This window comes from Zosterops lateralis (genome assembly GCF_965231275.1).
Source record: "Zosterops lateralis genome assembly, chromosome: 15".
NCBI lineage: Eukaryota > Metazoa > Chordata > Aves > Passeriformes > Zosteropidae > Zosterops > Zosterops lateralis.
The window spans coordinates 12,452,648-12,471,033 of NC_139775.1; the positions used below are offsets into that span (position 1 = coordinate 12,452,648).

Consider the following 18,386-nt stretch of genomic DNA (forward strand, 5'->3'; position numbering starts at 1 on the left):
TTGCTTGACTATTTTAGATCTATGCTAAAGGACTAACACAGGCCTGGATAGATCTTTCTAAAGAAAGAATGAAGAGGAAAAAGACTGAAATAAGGCATCCCAAATTTTCAAAGGGCCCTTTCTTCTAATCTATCTGCTTGGATAATGCGTCCAGAGTGGCATTTTGTAATGACAGCAACTTTCCAACAAATCAATAGTTATTTAATTCCCAACAAGCTCTCGAGTCCATTAAACCTGATTACATTCACCCATTTCAGTTGGGTGCAGTTATTTTTCCTACACCGGCACTTAATCTATAACAGGAACTTATGAGAACTTTCAAAAGCAATTTCAACATCAATCAGCATAGAGTGAAAGGCACGATTTGCTTGTAATTATTTATTGGACAGGATGGCAGAGGGGCTGCCTGAGCTCCAGCATCCGACCTTCACCCCCAAATTCTAATGGATATGGAGGCCTCACTGCATAAAAAGCAGCCTCAGCTTGCATGTCCCACAAGATACAGATTCCCAGTACCTGATAACAGCCACTGTGCAACACTATATTTCTATTTTAGACATATGTGCCTGATATTAAGCCTGAAGTGAAGAACACAACCCACAGCCTTCTATTACTGAAGGGAATATATGGAAAACCACCTGTTTTGTGCTGTGATTGCCCCTCTACATCAGCAAGGTGTTGGAGTAAAGGAGCACAATGAAGGTTCCCCTCTCCCTCGCTGTTAATTTGACTCATCCCTAGCACAGCACAAATGTGTGCCTCGACCCTGACAATGCACAACATCCAACAACTGACACTTAGGTGGCACAATTCTATCACAGTTTAGAAATGTTGACTTTTTCTAATGTCTTCTAATACTGTAAACAACAGGATACTTATTGCTTAATTAGCATCTACACCATCTATTCAAAATCCTAACCCCAAGAGAAGAAACTCCAGTAGCACCACTTTTTGATAAAAAATAAAATAATAACAAAAGCAAACACAACAACAACAATCTGGTAACTGCCAGCTGACTCCTAAATACACAGAACTCTTGCCCTGCAGCAAGATCTTACACTCTGAGGGCTCAAAGGAGTTAATAGGACGTGTATAAATATTCTTTGCAGGTGATATTTCTACACACGCAAAAAACCACAACCCCTCTTTCATTCCGTGCGACGCGCAAGCATATGAATTAATGCATATTTAACACTATTCCTGTTTGCTGTGCTAAAACACTTAACCCAAACACATCATGGTGAGTTACTTTGTCTTCTGACCTGCCGTGGGAATGCTGACTCCCTCAGAAACCTCGAATGGATAGCAAATCCTCTGCCCTGTGGTCAACCTCGCGAAGCAAAGGCATGAATGTTAAACAGCAGACAAATCAATACAAGCAAATATAGCTCAACTACACCATTTATTCAGCCATGAGAGATGTCAATACACAGATTAGGGTGATCCATCTTTTTGATTTCCTACTGTCTTCTCGGTGACTACGCGAGAGCTTTCGCCTGTATTAAAAGTGTTTGCTTTCTCAACCATAAAAATTCCAATTATTGCTCTAAGTGCACTAGAGTTAAGTTGCTTGTTGGAAGCGGCCTTGCATTACCTGAACAAGTCCAGCGAAGTATGGTGCTGCCGGCAGAATCATTGGCACTCCATAGGGATGTAGCAAAACTCCTTGAGACGACAACATGGTTTAAGTGATAGTATTACTCCCACTAAAGCTAAACACATCAATTGAAAGTTAGGGGAAAATCTATATACCAACTTCTTCCAAACTCAGAGCTAGAACCAAATAACTTCTGTCAGGGGCAAAGCCCACATCAGCTGTAAAAAAAAGAAAAAAATTGACGTCAGCAACACTTAATGTTAAAATTTTCTTCAGAGACAACAGATAGAGACAACAGCTGCAAACCTAACTCTACCCCAAAAAGGAAGGTGCTATTTTGGGAGCAGCTTAAGTAACATGACTAGCCAACTACTCTTTATCAGTTCAGATTTTTAAGTACTAAACACATAGAGATCAAATTCTGTACAGATCTACCGATTAGAAATAATCTTCCTATCACTTCTGGCATATACATGACAACAGTTACTATCAGAAGCCATTTTCAAAATAATCAGGTTTATCATGATTGCATAATTAGACATTTCCCTGTATTTATAAGCTGTTAAACAATGTTCATGTGAGCATTTACACTTCAGTCTGCTATACTGGGTACATTCTGTTTCGATTCATTATATTTTTCTTGTTTGTTTTGAATATGTGAGTTAACTAACGCAAGCTAATGACTTCTATTAGTGTAAATTATATTTTAATGGCTTTTCTAACCTTTCACAACATCTATGTTGTTAAATTGATCATAACTATTTTAAAAAGAACACATTTTCCCATTAGAGTATTTCAACCCTGTTCTCCAAATCAACTTACACTACTGGTGTAAGAGACAAAAGGCTGAAATTTAGGCTGGTTTCCTCCCTAAATCAAATCAGATTTGATTTTAAATGTACTACTTACAAGGCATTCTCTTCCACAGCTCATTTTTACTTTAGACAAAACCAACTTAGTCATTAACACCTGTTTTATGTGCTATGTATCTTCTACTGCAGATGTAACTAACGACAAGAATTACAATCGAGCAAGACTTTTTTATTTCAATAAAGAATTACTTAGGTACTTACAACTTCATGTTACAAGTGAAATAAAATAAAAAAAAAATAAATCTCCTACAGTCTTTGAATAATCAGGGCGCTTCACACCACTAATTTCAGCTACTTGATTTTGTTGCGTAATTACTTTTCCAGATAACTAATTGCAGACAAGACTTGATGTGATACTCAATTATTTAATGTCACATTTTGACCATCGTGGAAGGTTTTCAGTAATTGATTCTCGTGTATCACGGCGGCCGTGCCGCAGGATTTAGAAACCTCTCCCTGAGCAGCCGCCTGCTGGCCCTCCCCACCGCCAGCCTTACCCCACTGCTAACTTTAGATGTGGAATTGTGACCCTCAGGGATGCTCCCTGCAGAAGCTGCCAACGAGACCAGCAATTGTCACATGATGAAGTGATGTCTACCCCACTCCATCTCCTGTTTCAGAACTGCTTCACTTTTCTGTTGGGGATGATGCTGTTCTCCCCAGTTATCTGACCATGTTCAGCTAGAAATCCTATTTCTTGGCCTTTTCTTACCAAGGAAGAGAAGCTCTGCAGTTTAATTATCAATCAGGCTGACACATCATGGATTTTTTTCAAAAGATTGTCATTAATTCCAATACAAAAGCAGTCACTAACTTTCACAGAGAAATACATAAACAAAAGGTATATGTGAGAAAGCAAGTTGCAGTCACAACTCCCTTAAAAATACTTAATTTCTAAAAAAAGTTCATATTAACTATTGCTTATTTGTTTCATCCAGCAGAGAGAGCTGCATTTGAAAAGAAAGCAGATTTCTTTCACCCAGGAATGGAGATTATAAAATGGATTTTGCAAGCTTTACTCAAATGACTCCAGTGGGACAACTGACATAAAATACAGACTGTTAAATTGCTCTGTAAAATACCTGGCAGATTTTTTGTTTCAGCATGTATATATTTGATAAGATGTTAGAAAATCCGAGGAGGAAGTTTTGTACAGGAAAGCGCAGGCTCAAGGGAAGGTTTTCTGTGATCTATTTTGGGACAGATTTTTTTTAACATTTTCTTTAATTATTTTGGCACGAGGCAACCCGCTGATGAAATTTCCTGATGACACAAAGTTGGAAGGTACTGTCAAGACTGGAAAGAATATGGATATTACATAGAAAGAGCTGCTAAATCTTATGGGCTGCATTAATAGAAATGGGATGGAATTCAACAATACAAAATGCAAGATCATGCTCCTCCTAATAACAGAAACTTCAGAGCTAAACACAGGAGGAAGAAAAGGAGGATCTCATTGCATCTGTTTAAAGAATTTGAGATGCTAGTGAGATGCAAATAGGAAAAGGAAAATTAGCAGCATTTCCTAATTTTAATTCTCAATTATTTCTTGATTTCTTAAAGGTACCTCCAACAGAATACAGTTCTCTTCATCTTAAATGGGAATTAAAAAAAAAAAAAAAAAAAAAAAAGGTCAAATTCAAATACAACCATTTTAGAGAACTCCCTTTTTATGTTCAGGGGAACAGAACAACTATGTTGCAACAGAAACCTAAATTTGATTTGTTTATCCCAGCAAAGCAATCTGTGAATAGGGAAGAAAACAGTAGGAGGAAGAGACCGTTTAAGCTAAGGACAATCCTGACACTCTAAAAATCAAGAAAAACCTAGTTATGAATAAATTTAGGCTGAACATATTTTTTTCAAGTTCGGGGGTTTTTCTTGAAGTATTTTGGTCTTGTCTAGTGAGGGTCTAGAACAGCCTCCCAACCCCACAGTAACAAAAAAGGGTGGCTTATCACAGAATATGATACAAATAGTACTGGTAGTGTGAACACAGCAACTTCCAGGAGGACACTTCCACTCCTTTGCATGCAGAATAAACACTCCAGAATAACGAAAACACCAAATGCCTAAGCAGCATTGCTATTTTCTACATTGCAGATAGTAATATACGAAAAAAATAATTTAAAAATTGAAAATAAATCGTAGTGACCTGTTTTAACCAAGGACACTTTGCTTGCCTCACTATAACAACATGGTTCTAAATGTATAGGACTGGGGCAACTGCAGATGCCAGCTCTGACTTGGTGGCTGGGCTCTGAGGGATGTCCCTAAGCTCACACAAACCTCTGCCAATCAAACCCTCAGGAACACAACACAGCTTTACTCTTGTCTCCTCCCCATGCCAGACTCAGAACTTATGCCCAAAGCCTCTACAGCAGCTCCACCACCTTGGACCAACACTTCTCTTCGCCCTCCCAGCCACACAAAAAGGAAATTTCACTTGAGTTTTACAGTTTGTCGTTAGTTGGCGTCAATGGTCGCCCCTGTTCCGCTGGAATATGTTGAGTAAATGATATTGGACCACAAAGAGTGCTGAGGACTGAGAGAATGAGCCAGGAGAGTATTGATAAAGCTGAGAGTTCTGCTTCACCTTCTGCAGGACCTTTAGTATCATTAAGGTCAAGCTTGGACTCAACACTTGTGGGAGGACAAAGCCAGAATGGTCGGGACGTGCACATGGAGCACCTCTGATGTCCCTGGTGGTGACAGCACCCACCTCCTGCTGGCTGCAGGGCTCCTCCCCCTGCAAAAAAATCACTCTGTGTGTGTGGGTGGGTGGAAAAGGGGAGATCATCTATTTTAAACAACTATTCAGCCTTCATTTCCATTACCTTCTAGAAAATTATAATGCTTTTAGGGGAAAAAAAAAAAAAAATAAAAATAAAAAGGACATGTTAAGCCATTTTTGGTGTGCTCATAGGGGGTATGTTACTTTCAGCTGTTCCCAAATCCTAGTTGGCTGTGGTTTCTTTCATTAAAAATTTTCATGAATTTTCTGAAAGTAAAAATTGATTGCAGCAATGAGACAGGAAGAAAGAACAAGGAAAACGCATGAACACCAGCTTTCTATGTAAAACATATTTATATACACAAATAAAATGCACAATCTCATTTGTTTCAACTATGCAGAATTTTGCAAAAAGGCAGGTTTTATTAATGAAAAGCTGGTTTTAGAGGTGAAAAGTATAGGTTAAAGAAGGTAGGGTAGGAGTAGAAGGTCACAAAATTCGTAAATATTTCAAGCCCAGCAATCAAATATCACAATCTCATGTTTTAGCAGAGCTGAAGCTATGACAGGAGTATTCTAATAGAAATTTCATTGAAGGCTTGCTAAAAAGTTATTTAAATAAGAAGGAAATGGAGACTGCTGTACAGTACGGATGCACAGGTATGGAAATAAAACTAGAAACATGCCTGAAAACTGGGCTACACTTTCAGGCAGAACAAGAAAAATGCAAACGGTGGAAGAAAGACCAGAATTTTGATCCCACCTGCATATAAGATGTAAATGGCATATTAGACAATGACCAAAATACTTCTCCCCCCAGGCAAAAGCAGATGTCTAAGTATTGCTATGGTACAAAAAAAGAAGACTTAAGCAACTTCCCTGGGGCCACAATGCCTGGAAAAGGCAGATCCCTGCAATGCAGTCATCAGCCAATCAATGCTGTATGCTCTAATCACATTCTGACAGAAGTAATCTATTTAGACCATCTTTCTGCCAAATAATTAATTCTTCTTAATGCCTGTATCTAGTTCAAAATACCACAAACAATAGTTCTTCCAAATGCTGTGCAACACCAATGAACTTCAAATAATTCCTACTTCCTTCCTACCCTGGCCTAACTTTTCTGTCTCTCAGATCATAAATAATTCAGGTACCACCACTTTGGCACCCTCTTCAGTGCTTATGCTATGTCATATCTGAATCTTTGAAATTCAAGTCTCCCATTTCTGACCACCTTCCCTATTGTCCAAATGCTCTCCCGTTTTCTCTTTAAGGTTTCTCAGTGGTTTTCTGGCACAGGAAACCCCAAAACTCGAAAGGACAAATTGGTTTCTGAGTCTCCTGATAATTCCCCTCATCCACAGCAACTTTAGATTACTGTCTCTACAGAAGGATTACCAGACACCAGCACCACACATGCTTTGAAAGAGAGGGTGAGCTGCTGCTGATTAGCATTGCCTGAGGTGATCTGGCCTTGAAGGAAATATTGATAGTCAGAAAAAGCTGTCCTGCATATCTTCCCCAGCACAGCTGCTGACACTGTTATAACTGCTGCACTTGTCTTCCAAAGACTATCCCTGCCTTTCTGCAAAAGCCATTTAGGGCCAAAGGCTCTCCAAGTGCACCAGGAGCACCATGCAGGCTTGGCTTCTGTCCTCAGCTGCTCAGTTTTGCTCTCCTCCTCAGGAAGAGCTGTAGGAGCTGCTCCTGCCAGTCACCAATTCCCCAGCCAGCTCCTCTCACATGGAGCAGCAGAGCCAAAACACAGCAGGGATATTTTACTGACTCCCAAAGCAGAAAATGCCACCTATACAATCAAAGGTATCTCATACTGATAACCAGCACAGCAGAGTTGTTTGACACTATTAAGCATCTCAGTTCACTCTATATAATAGGACAAGAGTATAGAAACTGTTTAAAACTGGGAAAAATCACCTTTCTCAAGCATGTGGGATACAGCATATTTGGAATTAACACTTTTGTCTTCTGAACCTAAAGTTTCCATTTAAAAATTACATTAGCATCTAACCATTACATTAGCTCTTAGGAGCACATTAAAAACTAGCAACAGGTCAAGACGAACCCAGTTGATTCTTCAGTCAGAAAACAAGAATGCTTCAGTTCCACTGAAGTTCAAATTTTACCCTTTTTCTTCTAAATATACAATGAGAGTAAGTTCAGAGATTTCAAAGATAAATAAAGATAAATAACTACAGTCCTGCCAAATATGAGAGCTTCAGACAGAAGCAAAAACTTGGGAAACGTGTTTGGGGAACTGTTTGTAGCCCCAGGGAAATTAAGGCCGTTACCCTGTAGGCCAATAGGCCTTACAACACTTGAAGTGCAATATTTCAGTAAATGGTGGTTTCTGAGCACACAGCCAATCCTTCCTCTGGTTTCAGCTTCCTTTCCTCCTCTCAGTGCTGTGTACTGAGCCATGGGCTGCTGTAGTATCTCACTGGCTAAAGAATAGCGTGTTTATTTGGCATTTCTTTCAGAATGCTCCCATAAAGATCACTTTACCTGCACTGTCCCAAAACACATCCTTTCATTACCTTTATCCAGTACTTGTCATCCCCTTCAAAGGCTCACTCCAGCCTATTCCTACCCAAGCTACTACTGTCAACAACCCACAGACTAACATCCTCTTGTCTTGCCTTGAATATGGTGCTCCTTCCCCTCTTAAGCAAATTCCAAATGGCATTGATGGTCTCTCCTGAAATTGCCTGCTCTCAGGTAAGACTCTCTCCAAACACCTATGAACATTCTCAGCCCATAAAACCTCTTGCCAGAATGCCACACCAAAACACTGACTGGGGGATGAACTGACTGCCCAGTGGCACAATGACCAATATCCCTCAACTTTAAAAGCTCAACTTTAATTTGCATCCATCTCTGATTGCAAATTCCTTTGAAGAGAATTGCATCTGGTACAAGGAGATCACCACAGTGACAGCAATATAAAAGAACACACACACACACACACTTAAAAGATACACATCTACTTAGCTTTACTTTCTCCAGAACTCTTAAAGGCAAGGCTTGCCCTCTTCTGTGTCTTGGAAACCCTCACTCCCTGCTTAGACTGGATTGCTAAAAGATAAGCATTTGTCCCCTGACAGCAGGGAGAGTGATTTACCCTTCAGTGAGTCCAAGACACATTCACTTACATAGGTGATAAATGTATGCTAGGGAGAAGCAGCAGGTTAAAACTGGAGTTAAGGGATCCCTCTGTGCCTGGACTTCCCTTGGGCTACCACAGAAACGTAAGGACCTGTCATCAGCTCTACATATCAAGACACAAAAGCTGAGACCAATCTGTGAACAGCTACTCTGAAAAAAACCCCCAAATAAATAGCTATAAGGTGTCTTTTAACTTAGCTGCACTATCATAACAATTAGAAAGATTCTGGATCACAACCACATTATTATCCCAGCATTTGTGTCAAAATTAAAGCAGGATGAATCTGAAAACTTCAGTTATTTCATGTGCCGTGCTCTGCACTAGGAAAAAGGGTGACGTAGGACTCCAAGGTCGTGGAACACATCTCCATGGGCCTGCACAACTCTGTTTGTGAAGAAAGTTTCTCTGTGTGCCTCCAATTGTCCTGGATCACTCCAAAAAGTCAGCTGCAAAACTGCAAGAAAATACTGTTGCTTTAAGTACCAAGACCTGATTTTGACATGCAGACATCACAATTTATTCACAGCACTGGAGATGGGTTACAAAGTTCTGCACTTTGTTTCTTCTGCCTTAGTGAGCAGGGCACTGTTTCCCTTCTCTCACAGAGCTCCACGCTGGCTTTTATTATATAACTCTTATCAGCTGGATAGCTGTACCAAAGCACTTGAATTTTCCCTGTTGGCCTCTCTGAGAACACACTCTCTCCCATCTCCAGGCTACTTCAGATATCTTTCACTACTCTGCTCTTGAGATTATCTGCATTTCCTAAACCAGCTGAGATTAGCCTCCAATCCATGAGAAGTTAAGCAGCTTAGAAAATTTTGTGTGAAACACAGAACACTTCCAAGATCTCACGCTTGTTTGACACCGTGCAGTTACACAGACTAACTACTGAAAATTATCTACATCTTCCACAAATGATAAGCAGTATCACATACATCTTTAATAAAGTCTCAGGTTGTATGTAGATGTATTTCACAAAATATGTATTAGAATCATACTTGCATATATCTTCCTTAATCTCTTCCATTTATTCTTCCCTTTTGTGTGCTGAATACAGGATGACCAAGAAATAGGTATTTTTGCATGCATTTTGTCAGCAGGTAAGGAGAGGCTGTAATCTTCCCCTTAGGGTAAATTCATTTGCAAATACAGCCCAGCAGCAACAAACAGTTTTCCTTGCAAATCAGGAACAGACTGACTCTAACCAATATTCACTCTTAATAAATCCTAGTGATAGACCCAAGCCATGCCATGAGAGATCTTCATCCACCCCACACAGGATTTTGGGCAATATCTGAGCACTCAGCCAGCCTCAGTATCTGCTCATGGCCATATTCTTATGGGCACCAAGCAACACCTCAAAGAGGATCTCAGGAATAGAGCCCTGTGTTGTAGAGGAGATAAAGCACCTGCCTGTCACCATCACATCCCAGCCTTTAGCTGTGTGGAGATGACAGAGATGACAGACAGTCACATATTTTTATTGCCAAATCTGGTCAAACAGACTTTTCTTTATTGCTGTAGTCAGGCTACTCTAACTCTTGTATCACAGGAAGCCATGACTTCTTCTTGACCCCAATTAGCACATTCATTATTCATCAAAGTACAGTTTTCATTTGCTTCCCTTGGGAACAGCTGAGTATCACTGTGAGGATCTTTCAATACAACTTCACCCCCTTAATACACTCAGGATTTGCTGACAAGTAACAGCTACTTATTCCCCCGAGTCAAGTTCATATTAATAGGACTGCACAGTGAATCATGAGATGGTATTAAACCCTGCCTCCTGCCTGTATAAATACATCATTCAAGCACCCTGCCACGCCAAGTGCTATGGTTTGATTGCAGAAACCAGCAGAGGGTAGATATCCTAAGTGAGCAGGGTGCCTTGGAGAAACAACCAATTCAAACCCCCAAAACAATAAAGACCCTATAGGTCTTTAAAGGGATCAGACAGAATTTCTGTTCACTACTGACAAGTTTCATATTTCCAAGAGATAAAATACCAAGACTTGAAGGCATTAGATGTAATGTAAGCCATAACTCAGCTCCACTCAAGATACTGGCAATGGTTTAAATACTAAAGTTTAGCCAAGAGCTACAAGCAAGGAGCATCTAAGGCAGGCAGGATTTGGCTGCAAGCATTAGAAAGCTCAGCTGATAGGAAGCTTGCCTCCAAATCTGAATAGCAGAAAGTTAAGAAAGCTTTCCCAAATTCATTGCTATTTAGAGTCTGAATTCAAGTCAGTCTCATAGATATTTGCTAATGCATATTTGGGGAGACACCTAATCCCACATCCAGCAACTCAACACCACTCCTAAACTCAGTGTGGGGTTTTACACTTGGCCTATCCCAGCCAAGCTAAAATCTGGCTTTCCCTGAGATGGGTCAGATCAGTGTCAGTGAGATTGCTCTGGTACCCTGCAGGCACCTCTGTGTAAAGAGCTGCTACACAGAAGAATTAATTTGGAAGAACAAAATTCCCTGGATTAAGCCTCAAGAAATCTTCCTGGCAACACAGTAAATAGCTCTCACCTGAAAGAATCACATTGTGTGTTTACTTTTCTCCTCTCCCCTAAGACCTATTAAAAACATTCTACTTATTCATTACACATTCCAGTCCTATGCATTCTTCAGCAATCACAGTGGGTACTGAATTCATGGGAATACTTGATTTCTAATGATGTCTCTCACAACTTTCTCAGGACAATGTAAAGCTAAGGGGATCATGCTCTGCTCAGAATAACACAAGAGGAGAGAAAGCACCTAAGATGAGAAAACCAGGACACTGCCCTATCAGTGCCAGATGGCAAAAGCCTTTCCTGCCACCCACTTTTTATACTTTTTGTCAATTCCATTTGCTATTAGAAGTGGATAGAGAAAAAAAAATGGCCTTTTTAATCTCACCTTCATTTAAGTTTTAATCAACCTGTGCCAATGCCCTTGGAAGGGACCAGCAAAGGTCTGGGATAAATTTGTGCAGAGAAGGACAACAGAAGAGGATTATTTCTATTTTTATTGAAATCAGTATTTTAGTGAATACTCAGGTTATTAGGTGGACATTAGTTAGATTTTTCTTGCTGCAATAAATGAGATAAAGAATAAGTAGTCTCCTTTAAGACCTCAGAAGTTATCAATTCTCCTGCAGTGCAAGATCAGGGGATCAGACACCAAAAACTGAACTCAAGCTCTTTGATTGAGAGCATCTTACCTTCTCTCAAAAGTTTTTCAATAGTGATTTGTTTTTAACCAGAAGAAATGAAGCATCTGATACTATTTAGTAAAGAGCTAAACCAACAAAATACATGTGACTGAACACCAGGAACAAATAAAATGAAGAAATGTGATATTCCTCTACAAGTCTGAATTTGAGGTGCTCAAACATGAACTGTACAGGAGGCTCATAAGACAGACTCGACTTTTGCACATCTGGATTAAAAATGCTATTATTGGAACATCTCTTTCATAGAAAAGCACTACATAGCTGCTTCTACAGAACTGTCAGATTTCAGGATAATTAATGAGTCATCTGGGAGTAGTGGATTCTTACAAAAATTATTTTCAAAGGTTTTCATAATCACTTTTTTCTTTTTTTCTTATTTTCTTATTGATAGGTCTTGTTCACAGCCTCCTTTCTCAGATGCCTGTGTGATCTGGTACCACAGCCTAACAATATTTGTGTTTTCCCAGTGATCTATTTGGCTGTTGATGGTCAAAGAGCTAAATTTCCTGATTTATCCTCAACTCTTCAGCCCTAATTAGTCCTTTAGGATCACACGGAGAAAACACTGAAATATTTTGTTCACTCCTTGTGAAGCTCTGAGAGTAACCAGTGGCCATCACTCTCACAGATCAGATGCTGCCTGCTCTAACTCAGCTTCCTTAATAAAGCTGAAAATAGATTTCCCTTGGAGTTTTTATGAAGCTGTTGAAAAGTTCATTTTCTTCTGCAAATGGGCACACAAGACTTGTACAATTTTATCGCGAATAAACACTTAAAAATATTCTTGAGCAAAACATACAAGGATGCACTGACAGAAAATGCACATTCACTGTACAGTGCATTAATTTCACAGCAAAGCCAAGGCTAACACTCTCACCAGAAGTCAATAAACTGATCTACGCCAGCAGAAATTCTAATCCTGCTTTTCCCATCCAGGAAAACTCATGTCTGCATCACATGTCAGGAAAAAAGCCCAGGAATGCTCCATTCCCACACAGGCCCCTGGAGATTAAACCTCCCTGGGTTGTTTGGTCACACACAGACACAAATGTTCGTTTATAATGAGCACTTGCCAAGAGACACACCCACTAAATATAGTAATAGATATTATAGAAAATAAAAAACAAAATAAACAAACCCATAGTTCCCCCCCTAGTCCCAGTGGGTTTCTGGAAACACCTTGAAAACAAAGTTCTCTACAAAGAGCAGCACCCCAGCATTCCTTCACTTCTTACAAAACAATTACAAGTCCCTGCTGGAGTCTCCACTTGTCAAAACTGCAAAAGTAATTCACTGCATCCACTGAGGAGCATCTACTGACATTTGAAGGGACAGATCTGAAATCCTTGTTTCGACTCCAGATAGGTGAGAGAGAAATTACAAAATATTTCCTGAAAGCCCTTCCATTAAAAAAAAAAAAAAAAAAAGTGAAGAATCTTCATTCTATGTTAAAAATTATAGTCGTTTAGCAAAATGACATTTGAACAAGCACCTGGAATGTCGCTCATGCCTGTTAGGGTGCATAATTTTCCAAATAACCATACTTTTTTATAAATTTTTTCCTTTTATTTAAGTTCTTTATGTAAATAAAAGGGATAGTTTAATTCATAGAAGCACAAAATTATTTGGCTTAGAAGGGACCTTAAAGATCATCCAGTTTCAATGTTCCTGTCCTGGATAGGGATACCTTCCACTGAAAGAGGTTTGCCAGAGCTCCATCAGCCTGACCTTGAAATCTTCCAGGGATGGGGCATCCACAGCATTTCTGGCCAACCTGTGCCAGTGTCTCACAACCCTCACAGTAAGAAGTTTCTTCCAAACATCTCCTGTAAACCTACTCTGTGTCAGTTAAAAATCATCCCCCCTGTCCTGTTACTCCATGGTCTTATAAAAAAATCTGTCCATTTTTCCTGTAGGCTCCCTTCAGGCACTGGAAGGGCACAATTAGGGCACCCCAAAGCTGCCTTTTCTCCAGGCTGAACAATCCCAGTTCTTTTAGCCTTTCCTCACAGATGCTTCATCCCTTCAGTCATCTTGGTGCCACCTCTGGATTTGCTCCAACAGGTCACAGGATGGGTCAGGCTGGAATGGACCACAGTGGTGCCACCTCCCTGCTCCAGCAGGGCCACCCCAGAGCACAGGACACAGCAGAGTGTCCAGATGGCTCTGGAATGTCCCCACTGAGGGACACTCCACAACCTCCCAGGGCAGTCTGATCCAGAGCTGGATGCAGAACCCCAGGTGGGGTCTCACCAGAGCAGAGCCCCTGCTCAAAGGATTTTGAACCACCTTATTCCAATGGAAAACCTGCATTCCTAAATCAAGCTCCTAGGATTAACAACATTCCCAAAGCCTCAGAATTCCTGCTGCCAGGAGCAACCCCAGCAAGCCTCAGCTCTAGAACTGTGGGCAGCAGCAGCAGCTCAGGAGCTGAGAAAAATATTACAGACTCATGTTCTCAAACATTTTTTAATAGGTGACTTTCTGCAATGATAAAAGCTACAGAAAGTCTAATTTTAGGCTCTGTTCATCATTTGTGTCTGGAACATTTTCTTCCACATTTTATTTTGAGGCAAAAAAACAAATCACATGCTGGGTTAGTTGCAATCTTTCAGTGATTTGCCTTAATGCAGCCAGATACAGTATCGTGGATAGCAGCGTTACATAAAGGAACTTCAGACAGTTGACAGGTACATTAAACCAAAACAAAATTAAAAGCAGATCAGCACAGAGGCACTTCCATCAGGGAATCCATCTGTACAAGAGTCAAGTTCTACAGAGAAATGTCTCTGCTGGTAAAACTTCCCTTGCTCAGGAAGTGCTGAGGGATGCTCTGCCCTGAGTAAGACCTAAGAGAGTCAAAGCAGTTTGAACCTTTTCCTCCCCAACTGATGCTTTGGTAACAGCATAAACCTTCATTCAAAAATAGTTCAAGATGCCTAATGATGTCTCTGTAGTAATAGTTTGTCAGTAGCTGTTTCAGTAATAAATGAAAGTTAATGCACATTTCTAATTTCTGTATTAGCATTCACGACTCAGATGCATTATTTCAATATAAAACGTATGGTGAAATCAAATTAGTAGTGAGAAAATCAACTGAAGCCATGGAGAAACTAGAAATTCACCATTAAATAAAAACTGCCAAGGATCATCACTTTTTAAAAAATGGAATAGCGTGTATTCACCCAAAAAATAAAAGATTAGTGTGCAAATAGACGACTAATTACATAATGTACCTTTACAAAATTACATAATATGGGTGCAGCTTATTTCCCTGTTTGCTGTTTGAAAAATAGATTGTTTAATAACCCATCAAAGCTATCTGTAAACCACGGCAACAATAGAGCAGATGTTGACTGTTGTCTTGTGCCTCACAGACATAATTAAATACAATGAAACACTCACGCACCCAAATAATGGAGGACAAACAAATACAGCAATGCTGCTCTATAAACATAAACCTCATTTACTGGGCACCTGCCTTGTATTAATCTGTGATATTTAAACCAGGGAGGAAAAACAGAGGAGAAGGTATTTATTTGCCTGCAGACCACAAAAACGACAAACAAAGAATTCCTGTCAGTATTAAGGAGCTGTAACTTCTGAAATACTGAGTTTTGTTGACTTCCACAAAACTCAAAGGGAATCACCTTTTTCTATGAGACCAGGACAGGACAGTTGCATTTTCTGTACAAAAAGGGACCTGAATTTATGACTCTGAGCTGTCCAAACAGGCTAAACCACATTGTGCCTGCTGTCTAATACAGTCTTAAGATGCCTGTGGAAAACCAGGTTTTTTGATTGCAAAATACATTTTATTATTCCTTGTGATTATCTCCTATCCCCTTTCCCAGCCTGCTTTTAAAGAGGCAATGGAAAGCAAAAATTAGGTTCCAAAACTATCCAACCAAGTAATTTTCTACTAGGACAATATCCCAAACCATTACTGAATACTCTACCTCACATCAAAATTTCAGAGATTTTTTTTTTTTTTTAAAAAATCCTCCTTTATCTTCATTTCTATAATTAAACATAGATATATATTTTCTTTCATAATATCATTACTGTTCCACTATTTGAAAAGTATAATTATGCAAATCAATACAAAATTAAGTACCTAATCCTGCAGTTGCTATTAATGAAGAAAGTTTCCAGGCCAAAAAGTAACCTCCAAAATTATCACTCATGTATATTGTAGAGGAATATTGAAGCTTATTTTTGCTAATAAAAAAAACAAAAAAATATTTTAAAATTATAATATTAAATAACTGTTATTATTGGGGATTTCTTGGGTAAGGAATATAAAACTGCTTTGCTTACTGCAAATGTATTTTGCCTTTATATTTCATTTAGTTATTTCTAAGAAACAAGACAGACTATAATGTGATCTGCATCTCTTTATGGTAATAAAACCATGCTAGTCCCCTTCCATAGACAACACCATAAAGCATAAATCCAAATGGAAAACAAATGGATGTATAATGCCACTGTGAAGCAAACCAATCAACCCTAAAACAGCCGAGATAGATCTCATCCAGCACTTCATTCATTCTTTATAGAAAAGAAATGAAAATATTCCTAGGTGTATCAGATTAAAAAAAAAAAATAAATAAAAATAAATAAAAACCAAAACCACCCTCAGCAGCTCTGAAAGGTTGTAAAGCACTAAATTCCTTTGATTTATGAGGCAGCGTCCACCGCACTGAGCAAAACAACTCAGCATGGCAGGACCCTTTTCCCTGAAATTCCTTTATTAACACAGCCCGGCTCTGCCAGTGAACAAAAGCAGTGGTGCGGGGTGTATAAATCATTAATACTCCGCCGTGCAATGGCTGAATTTCCTGTGTGAGCTGGGAAGCCTTTCCTGCACAACAGGGATTTTGGGCTTGGAATTGGCTGCTATGAAATGTACTTCATCATCCGCCGTGTTTGACGCTTCCCAATAGCTTTGTACTTTTCCTCTCCTTTCTCTCCCCCAAGCCCAGCAACTGCAATAGAAATTTATTGGATTTTATGTCTGCAAATAAAAGGAAGAGGAAGGCAGGAAAAGGAGCAAGAAAACCCATTTAGAAGCAGGATCCTTCTCCCTTTATTTAAAGATGAGGTGTGTGCAAATAAAATCCAGTATGGGCAAAATTAATTTGGTGTTTTAATGATTTTTGGTTTACCACTCTAAACAAAAAAAAAAAAAAAAAAAAAAAAAAAAAAAAAAAAAAAAAAAAAAAAAAAAAAAAATTGAAAAAGCCAGAAATCCAATCAAAGAGGGTCTACCCCTAAAAAGGAGAAAAAAAAAAATCAACTATCACAAAAAGGTGACTCCTCTCCAAATGAAGTAATTTTGTATTGGAGCACTTATATGTTTATTTTAAGAGCAGGCAGAAAGAAGGGCACAGGAACTCCTGAACTCTGCTGCTTCAAAGTTTTTACTTTTGGTGTACCAAAAACCTTTCCAAAGAGCAACAGGCAATTTCACGTGCCAAGCCTGGTATTCCAAGTGAAGCTGGAAGAGATGGCATCAAAAGGAAAGAAAAAAATAAACCAAGGCCCTTGGAATTGCAGTTTCTGAACACTCCTGTATCTTTGCATGCTCAGCTTGGGTAAGGAATATCAAAACTACTTATCCTACCTCTTAAGGATGTGCAATACAACAACAGCAAAGTTAAAGGTTTTCCCAACTTTGAGATGAAGGTTTTCCCAACTTTGAGATGAAATAGCAAGAAATCTTTAGCAAACATTCTGAGCTGAAACATTCCTTTTGGGGCTGGACTTGGGAAAACTAAAGAGCACGACAGAGGAACGTTAAAAAAGCAGCCTCAAACCATATACTCCCCATCAGGGCCAATGACACACAATACAAAGGTAACTGAGGATCCAGTCAGGGTTCCAGCACAATTCCAAAGGTATCCAGCATCAGCAGCACTGACAAACACACTCAGCCAAGTCTAATCCATAAATGTTTCAGACATTGGGAATGCTGCTTTGCAAAAGTGAACAAGCTGAAGTCAGAACAGGGGAACGTTCCAGTGGGCCAGTTTACACTTGTGCAGCCATCCAGCAGCCTGGAGATTACCAGAATAAGTCTGCAATGCATGCAGGAGTCCCTCCGCATTACACAATAATGACATTCTGAACGGAAATAAATGAAGCCCCTGCAGTGCTATTCTGTCAGCTTTTGAAAGTAAATAACTTCACTTCTGACAAGACAGAGACATTTTTTTTTTCCTCCTCCTGCCACAGAGCATTAATTGAGCCATGCAGCCATGTAACATCCCAGAGACAGGACTAATACATGACAAGGGAAAAAGCTTAGGAAGGGGACACTCATGGAATATACGGGCAGCCCAAGTTCTTTTCACCCCCCAATTTTCACACTAGCTCTGTTGTGGAAAAATCCTCTTCTCAGGCAGAACTTTTAACCTTGTTTTTGCCTCCCTTTATAATGATTACTTTAACATACTTCAAAAAAATACTTTAATTTCACACCGCTTCATGAAAGATTGTGCTTATCATAAGCTTGAATTTTAAAACTTCTCATCTTCCCTTATTTGTAAATTAACCTTCATGCCCATAATCAAGATCTGTAATTAACTATTTCATGTATACAAGACTTACTGCCCACAACAGAGATAGTGATGATTGCTATAAAAACAAAATCCTGTGAGAAGCAAAACCAAAGAAGTCAACTTCAAATCTACATCATAATTATAATAAATATTAGTGCAAGTCAGTAAGGAACTGAGGCAAGGCACATTAGAACTAGAAGTATATAGAA

The 18,386-nt window shown here is 39.3% G+C and overlaps 1 protein-coding gene across 21 annotated transcripts in view; it reads right to left on the bottom strand.

The window, feature by feature from the left end:
- Positions 1-18,386, bottom strand: part of RBFOX1 (RNA binding fox-1 homolog 1) — a 1,119,155-nt gene that overhangs the window by 234,696 nt on the left and 866,073 nt on the right. For 5 of the 21 annotated variants that reach the window (XM_083872242.1, XM_083872243.1, XM_083872244.1 and 2 more), the window contains exon 1: positions 1,595-1,902. The exons of the other annotated variants lie outside the window; for them this stretch is intronic. In XM_083872242.1, coding sequence (XP_083728368.1) covers positions 1,595-1,681 — 87 coding nt within the window. In that variant the 5' untranslated portion in view covers positions 1,682-1,902. Of the gene's footprint in view, positions 1-1,594; positions 1,903-18,386 lie in introns of those variants that run through there. 21 annotated transcript variants of the gene reach the window in all.